Source organism: Morus notabilis, unplaced genomic scaffold (assembly GCF_000414095.1).
Source record: "Morus notabilis unplaced genomic scaffold, ASM41409v2 Scaffold75, whole genome shotgun sequence".
In the NCBI taxonomy this organism is placed as follows: domain Eukaryota; kingdom Viridiplantae; phylum Streptophyta; class Magnoliopsida; order Rosales; family Moraceae; genus Morus; species Morus notabilis.
Genome location: NW_010361425.1, coordinates 718023 through 726930, shown reverse-complemented (window position 1 = coordinate 726930; position 8908 = coordinate 718023). Strand labels below are relative to the sequence as shown.

At 31.8% G+C, this 8908-nt stretch overlaps 1 protein-coding gene across 1 annotated transcript in view; it reads right to left on the bottom strand.

Annotated features, from left to right (window-relative positions):
- Window positions 1-4856: 4856 nt before the first annotated feature.
- LOC21406637 (protein ECERIFERUM 1) overlaps window positions 4857-8908 on the bottom strand; it is a 39797-nt gene continuing 35745 nt past the window's right edge. The window contains exons 9-10 of the mRNA XM_024166511.1: window positions 5035-5208; window positions 4857-4919 (exon numbers count right to left, since the gene is read on the bottom strand). Coding sequence (XP_024022279.1) covers window positions 4857-4919; window positions 5035-5208 — 237 coding nt within the window. The remainder of the gene's footprint in view (window positions 4920-5034; window positions 5209-8908) is intronic.

Sequence of the window (8908 nt, the reverse complement as noted above, 5' to 3'; positions counted from 1 at the left end):
AAATATTCATAAATATATGCACATAAAATGATGAATAAACTCTTTTATTAATTAAATAATAAATATCCTATTACATCTCATGCTTCCAGGACACTATTCCCAACAGAGCGCTGGCGGCCGAAAAATGGTGAGTATGGCCGGAAAAGTGGGCGGCGAGGGGGAGATAAAAACTCCGCGTTTTTGGACTTTTTTCTTCACAAATGAAAGATTTGAGGAGAGAACGATATTTTAAAGCTATTTTCAGTGTTTTGGACGGTTTTTAGATGTTTTGGACGAAGAGAATGAGAGAAAATGCGAGAGGCTCACCGCAAAAAATGGCGAAAGGAGGTTTGCGATCGGGTTTATACAGGTGGTTTTTTACAACAACATTATGTCAATAATATTTCTGAGAATATTCTTGAGAAATATACCCGGGCTCATTTTTTGCAACGACAATTTAACAATGTCGTCGCAAATAATTTTAAGCAAACCGCTAAAGTTTTCGCCCTTTTTTCTTTGAAAAAATTAAATCCCCAGTTATTTGCGATGACACTATTAAAAAAAGTCGTCGCAAAAAACAGTTGTCCTTGATATAATTTTTTAGAACCTTTTTTTGTGACGATACGTGTCGTCGCAAAAACAGTCATTCTAAAAAGAAATTTCTGGAACCATTTTTTCTGACGACTTTTCAATCTGTCGTCGCAAAAAATAAAGAAATATATGGAACCTATTTGCGGGAAACTGCCAAATTTTTCGCCTCGTTTTGGCCACGTCACCGCCAGCTGTAAGTATCAATATTTGTGACGACATGTCGTCGAAAAAAATGGACAAACTGGCGCCAAAATTGTTGGCGCCAGATTAGTTTTGGCGCCAACGAATATTAGCGACGACATGTCATCGCTAATAACTTGTGAAATTATAGCGACTACATGTCGTCACAAATAGTAAAATTTTGTGCAACGACATGTCATCACAAATACTTAGTGCGACGACAAGTCATTCAAAAATTTTTTTTTCTTTTTAGCAACGACATGTCGTCACTAATACTGTAATTTTAACAACCATAAACGTCATCGCTAATAATCCTTTTTGTTGCAGAGACAATGCCAACCCAAAAGCAATTGGAAGCTAGGACCTTGTTTCTCAGCCACTGATTCATTAAATACCTCACAGAACCTTTTAATCAGAAATTTATTCATTCTTCTCAACTGCTTTTGCTGGACCACAATAAATGGTTTTCATTTTTTTAATTATGTTTTTTTTTTTCCCCAAAATTGCAATTGTTTTTGCTATTCCAAATTACTGAATAAAAGCTCATCAGTAATAATTCAGCACGATCGTAAGTTTTGCTTAAATATGTGTGTGTGTATATGTTTATATTTATGCGTTTATCTATCTATTTTCACAACGTGTGTGCGTGTATAATCATATCTCTGCATTCTAAGCGAATCATTATATATGCATGCATGCGCTCTCCCCCCATATAAAATGAATCTATCTACGCGTTAGAAGTTATAATCAGCTTTTTCACATGTCCACCCTATTTTTGTGGCTATTATTATATTTGCTCTACTATATATACCGCTTCGTAGCATAGTTTGCATTCAAGAAGTGAAGAAGAATTATAACGCTAATAGCCTTGAGTGGTTCGGCGAGTTGTAAGTGTGAGTGTAGTGTCCTTGAGAGTTGTAATATTTGAGTGTGTAAATCTTCTCTTTGAGTGGTCTTAATAATAAGAAGAATAATAATATTTGTGTGTCTAATAGTGTTGTGTTCAACAAAGGCCTTTCAAATTTAATAAGGTGTTTACTTTTAAAATTTTGATTGTCATCTTTACAACGTAAAGACTTTCAATCATTGCACGCACTAATCAGTGAATACGGAGTCAGAAATTTATTTAAGTGGGGTACTAATCAATACTAAAATTCTATACCAAAAAACTGAAATTCTAAAATAAGAATGTTTCTTTTCTTTAATTTTTTTTTTTTTTTTTTTGCCAAACTTGATTTCGAGTATATTTAATCTTCAACCTAAGAAAACTCTAGTCCAAAAATAATATTGGATAAGGAAATCACACTCTTATAACATTCACTGTGCAAAGAATTCCATTTCGGTTATTAACCTCATATAACAGATTAGAAAGGATAGCGTTCCACATCTTGTATTGCTAGTTTCTAATAGGCTCTTTTAGGTGTAATAATTTTTTGGTAACTCATATTAGTGTAAGCTACTCTATTATGGGTAGAGTTCAAGATCATTATGCGCAAACTAGAGCTTATATAATCAACCATGTTTATTAAGAAATTTTTTTTTTGCTCACATAGTTAAAACTTAAGAGTACGTTTTATTATATGTGTCTAGATGAATTATGTATTAATAACATAATGTGTATTTGGGATTACTTTTACAACTCTTAAAAGCACTTTACACAAAAACCAATATAACCATAATGTTTCGTTAAAAGGTTGAAAAACATTCTGCACAAAGACTAATACACTTTTAAATTCTGATTCTGATTCTAACTTTTACTTGAAGTAAAATTAGTGATTCTCTTAAAACACATTAATACCAAACTCACTACACTCAAAGTCTGCTCGTTTGTAAGATGTCGCTGTTGGGCATCCGGAGTCAAACAGCTAATTTGTGTTAGTTTGCATGTGCATTTAATTAATATAACTGCATGTTATGATTACTAGCAAAGTGTATCATAATGAAAACTACTAGCAAAGGGCGGTGCATCTTTGACATGTACTTGATTTTTTTTTTTTTTGGGTAGCAGAATTCTCCTAATAAATTTTATAGTTTTTTTGCTAATCATAATAAATTTTATAGTTGAAGAAAGGTGCATAATATTTGGTCGAATATCATGCTGTCTTAAAGAAAGAACAAGTACTTTTGTATAGGTGTTTGGTGGTCCTTTAGGTTGTTGTGTGTCGTAAAAGTCTCATAAATGCTATATGCTGACTTCTACAATAATTGAGTCTATTTTTACTACCTTTTTTTCTTGTGTTACATCCTTATCTACTTAAGGTTACAATAAATCATATACTAGGTTTATTATTCAACGGTTTAAATGACTCCCCCAATACGATAAGTTATCAAAATTGATAGGCCAACTGGTGTACGAATTCAAGTTGCCCATAAATCATAGTACAGCAGCAATTGCTATCCAACTACTTTGCTTAAGTTTCAGATCACCTCATTTTCATGGCCACGTTAGACAAAGAAGACAAAAGTGATGTTTCAGATCACCTCATTTTCATGGCCACGTTAGTCAAAGAAGAAAAAAGTGATCTCAACAAGGCTTCTTTCCCGCTCGTCCAGATACATCGTCTAATTTATAGCGGTTGGAAGGCTAATTAAGACTCTCTCTTGGGCGGGAAGGACAACTCTAATCAAATCGGTTGTCCAAAACCAACCGATATATGCCATGTCCACTTTTCGCATTCCACAGCAGATTTGTGAAGATATGAACAAGGCGGTTAGAAGATTCTGGTGGACTGGGAATTCTCAGAAAACGAGATACCTAGCGCTTGTCGATTGGAATTTGTTGTGCCAACCAAAGGACTGGGGACGTTTTGGTTTTCGCCGTTTTGAGGATTTTAATCTAGCGCTGTTGGCAAAATTAGAGGTGACAATTCGTGTTATCATGCCGTGTTCGTGTTGTGTTGACCTCCTTAATTGATACGGTAAGACCTGATACAAATACGACCCGTTTATTATTCGTGTTGAAATACAAAATCCAAACACGACCTGTATATTGGTGGGTTGACACGACATAACACGACTAACTCGTTTATTAAACATGTCATAATAGTGTCATGTCATCCTGTTTTTAATAACTCGATTATAAAATAAGTGATAATAAGATCTTGCCAACCTATTTCTCAATTTATTTTTCAACTTGTTTCTGAACATAGGTAACAAACGATTTGTAATTGTGTTGCGTATTCATATTACTCAAATATGACACGTTTAATAAACGAGTTATGACGGGTCAATTGTAAGTTCACAAGTCAACCTGAAAAGGGCACGCTATTTAATCGTGTTTCATGGGTCTACATCCAAATCAAATTTCGAGTTGTGTCATCGTGTCGCTACGCGGATTGCCAATTTTAGACAAAGCTAGTGTGGGGATAACATCCAATAAGAGAAGCTTGGGGGTCAGAGTGTTAATGGAGAAGTACTGTCCCTCCGCTTCCTTTTGGGATGTTGAAATTCAAAACTCAGACTCTCTAATTTGGAAAAAGTTTTGTGGGCTGTCGTAAGCTGGTGGAGGCCGGATCTTTCTATCTCACTGAATATTTTATGTTCCAAAAATCGAGGCTGAGCTCTGCCAAAATAGGAACCCGATCTCCACTTAAAATAAATAAATAAATAAATAAATAAAACCCAATGCTTGGCTAAAAAAGGAAGTGTGAGGTCTGCTCATGATATGAGTCATGGCCATTAGTTATGGACGCCTAAATTTATAGACTTGTGATTAACATCCATACTGACTAAGTCACTAATACTTATCGTGAAAGCCAATTATTAATTATTCAAGATGTGGAATAGTCATCAATTCTAAAAATCACATGAGATAATTACTAGTTCAATTTGGATTGAATTATTTAATTATATTATTTAAGTAGTGGATAATTTTAATTTAGAATTCTAATATGATTTTTTTTTATCAAAATCTTATTGGATAAATGCAATCATAAAATACTTATTTAGATAAGAATAAATGCAATCATACATTTATTTGGTATTGATTTTCTAAATTACTCGATAAGAACAAGATCATAAGAATCATCAGGACACACGCAGGTAGCCAAATAACCATTACGACATCATTTTGAAATTCCCAAAAATAGAAATTTGTTTATTACGACTTAAATATCATGCACCATTCCTGCTATACGCCATGCACTCATCGCCCTTCTTGGCAACCAATTCTGCCATATTACATATGCATATACATATACATATTTGGATATCAATATTATATACTTCAAAGGTATTAAATTTCGAAATCATAAAAATATTCTGAAGAATAACCATTATACATACCTCACAAGAGTGGAGATTCTCAAGAGATTTAGGAGTTAGCATCGAGGGTGTATAGTGATAGAAGCAGTCTTCGCGTAATTTTTTAGGTGGGAATGGAGAAAAGGGAATGAATATAGTTCCTTTCGAAGCTTTTAACTGCTCTTCATCAGCCACTCCATCTCCCACTAGCCAAACCTGTGAATAAAGTGTTTGCAATAATATTATCAATTCTGTTTATTACAAAAATCTTTTTTATTTGAGTGGAAATAAATGTTATGTATTTTACACGTCTCTCTTTCACTCTTTTGCTTACTAAATTAGGGCGTATATTAAAGTAATATGTCAAAATTTCTCCTTCTAGTAGTCTTTACTGAATTTTCCAACAAGTCCTACATTAATGATAATATAGACTAAAATCAATATGATCTGAAAGAGGCATATACACATGTTAGATCCAAGCAGCAATAATATGTATGATTTTCTCTTGTAATATTCTTTTTCATCGTAGTGAATGTCTACGACGACTGAGAGTGGACACATCTCTCATATAAGGGTAAATCACTATAAATTTTTTTGTGCACTCTAATTTTTTTCCCTTTTCTTTTATAAATTTTTTGCTCTAAATAGTATAGAATTAAGGTGTCTAACTCTTTAAAAATAAAATTAAAAAAGTAAAAATTTCTAAAAACAGAAACATTGCTAAACATGATATATAGTCTACCAGACGTCAATTTGTAAAAAACTTTATAAGTTAATTAATACCATTATTCTTATGAATTGTTCTCAAATCATAATTAGAATGTGTGTGCATAAAAAGAAGTAATAATATGAAGCAATTAACATTATTTTACCTTATGAGAACAACATCTTGAGAAAACTGAATTACAAGCAAATTTGGCATCAGTTAAGTGTTTATTAAGTTCCTCGTGCTCGTCGGGATGCAATGTAGCTATCTGAATAAATAATTAAATTCAGCCCACGTCAATTAGTTGATACAATATATAAAATAATACTCAAGATATATATTAAAATGCTTGTGTACCTTAAAAAATGTTTTAAGTTTGCACCAACATCCAAGTGTACAGATAATTTTAAGTTATTTTCAGGTGCACATATACTGCCATTAATAAAAAAAAAATGTTGCTCTCTTTTCATAGCCAAATTATTATTTTTTCCCATAAATGATTTCTTCGTATGACGCATTTGATTGAACTATAAAAGTTGGTTTTGTTGCAGTTATGGAACTATAAATATAAGAAATAAGAAAATATTCTGCGACTTAATTTTATTGCGAAAACCCTTTTTCTGCAGCGTTATTATAAATTAAAGAGAGGAAAAATGTAATACTTTTAATTTTAAAAATTTAAAAGCTTCGATTAATGAAGTTTTAATAAAAGTGATATATGTTTTTATTTTTATGTGAGATATGGAATCAGTTGAATAGAGAAGTAAAAGATATACGTGATATAATTATTTGCCAAAATTACGTTTAGTCCATAATATATATATATATATATATTTGGTCTACACTTGTATTTATATTACCTGGATACCCTTTTGGCACAAAGCAAAAGCAATTGCGTAAGCAACTTTATTAAGTTTTCCTCTAAAGAGAACTTGAGTTGTCCCTTTTGGAATATTGTTCAGTACTACAGCCGTCGCAAGGCTACTACCATCTACAATCTTCATGTTTAACTGAGGATGTTTGTTAATATAAAGCTCGCCATATGCATTTAATTCCATACTCTGAAAAATTGATAAAAAACATTTCGCATTGAGATCAAAGAAAGAATTAAAGAACAATATTGTTGAACATTTTTCTTCTTTTTGAATAGAAAAATCAAATAACACGATATAGCTTTCTTCATACATAGAGCAAAAAATAACTCACATCAAGTAATTTATATTTCATCCTACACCATTTCATTATTAGTTCTCAGTGGTGATCATTATCTTAACTTTTGGTGGGTATATATTCACACACACATATACATATATAACAAACATAGATGTACTCCAATATGCAATTTGACATGATAGGACACATATATACGTTTTGTATAGACATTCACGCATATTACATATATTATGGCATTAACTACTCCAATATGCAATTTGACATGATAGGACACATATAAACGTTTTGTATAGACATTCACGCATATTGCATATATTATGGCATTAACTTTATAATTAAATGCATAGAATTAACTTGAAATTGGGAAAAAAAATTATGGAACTATATATATGTATGTATGTATGTATGTACTTGCCTGATTCAAGAGACCGAGACTCAATACTCTGACCCCGTCCTCCTCGGCCTTAAGTATGGCTTCGTCAATCAAGTCGTTGATAGATGAATTTTTCCATTGTAAGTACTGAAACATATATGCATATACATATGTATATATTATCAATATTAGTTGTCTTAGTGTTAAGTACTTTAAGGTTTAGGATCCATGGAGAGTAATACTTACTTTTAATTTAAATTCTAAATTGAACAACTTATCAAATAAATTTAAATGGATAAATTTAAATTATGTTCATGATTCAAATTCAAATTTAAATAATCACATTATTTAAATAATAATTAATTTTCGATTAATTAATTTTCGAGTATTTAATTTTAGAATTTCGTAATCTTAAAATTCCCATTTTGTCCTTTATGTCTGGTAGAATTACAAGGACGACGCGAGGACTAATTGACCTATAATCCCGATCTCTAATAAAATTAATAATTAATTAAATACTTTAATCAATTAATTAATTTTATTAATTCCAATAGTTGCTCCACTATAAACTTGGAATTGAACTCTCAAAATTATAGACATTAATTACTTCTAAACTGTAAAATGTCCATTTGATATAGTCATTGCATATAGATCAATCCTCCATAAATAATTCATAATTAGAGTCAGGTAGAATCCGTTAACCTCTAATTATATCTTCATCCTTGAGTACCATTGATTCTCTAATGGACAGTGATTCATAAAACACATTCATGAACCAGAGCGCTCTTACTAATCCAAGTACTGAATCAACACTCAAGAGAATTATTTATCTACTTCTTTCTCAAGAAGGAACGGATTTCATCTCGTATAATAACATTCCTGGCTACCTACTTCATCATGTCTCTAAAATACAAGGAATAGGATTCAGGGTCTTAGAATCCGTACCGAGTAAATCAAAAGACACAAATCCATAAATAGGAGTTTGTTAAGAACTTAGGATTAAGATCATTCTATATATGACCATCGGTAGACTCAATTAGAATTTCTATGCTTAACGGAAATTATTAGAAATTCATATTGTGTCTGTGTCCATGTTCCACATAATCTTATTATGCGTAATACACTCATTCAATATTACACTATATTAATAGTGCATATAACACCGTTACATTCTAAATGGGAATGCCATGTATTAGTAATGTTCTAATTAAAGATTCTGAACTTTAATTAGATTTATTACGAACATCACTTTTTGATTATTACCTTAAACATTATCCTCTCGTATACAACACTTATATACCATGTTTAAGGTTACATAAATAATCACGGAATTTTCATTTGATATTCATAAATATTCATAAATATATGCACATAAAATGATGAATAAACTCTTTTATTAATTAAATAATAAATATCCTATTACATCTCATGCTTCCAGGACACTATTCCCAACAGAGCGCTGGCGGCCGAAAAATGGTGAGTATGGCCGGAAAAGTGGGCGGCGAGGGGGAGATAAAAACTCCGCGTTTTTGGACTTTTTTCTTCACAAATGAAAGATTTGAGGAGAGAACGATATTTTAAAGCTATTTTCAGTGTTTTGGACGGTTTTTAGATGTTTTGGACGAAGAGAATGAGAGAAAATGCGAGAGGCTCACCGCAAAAAA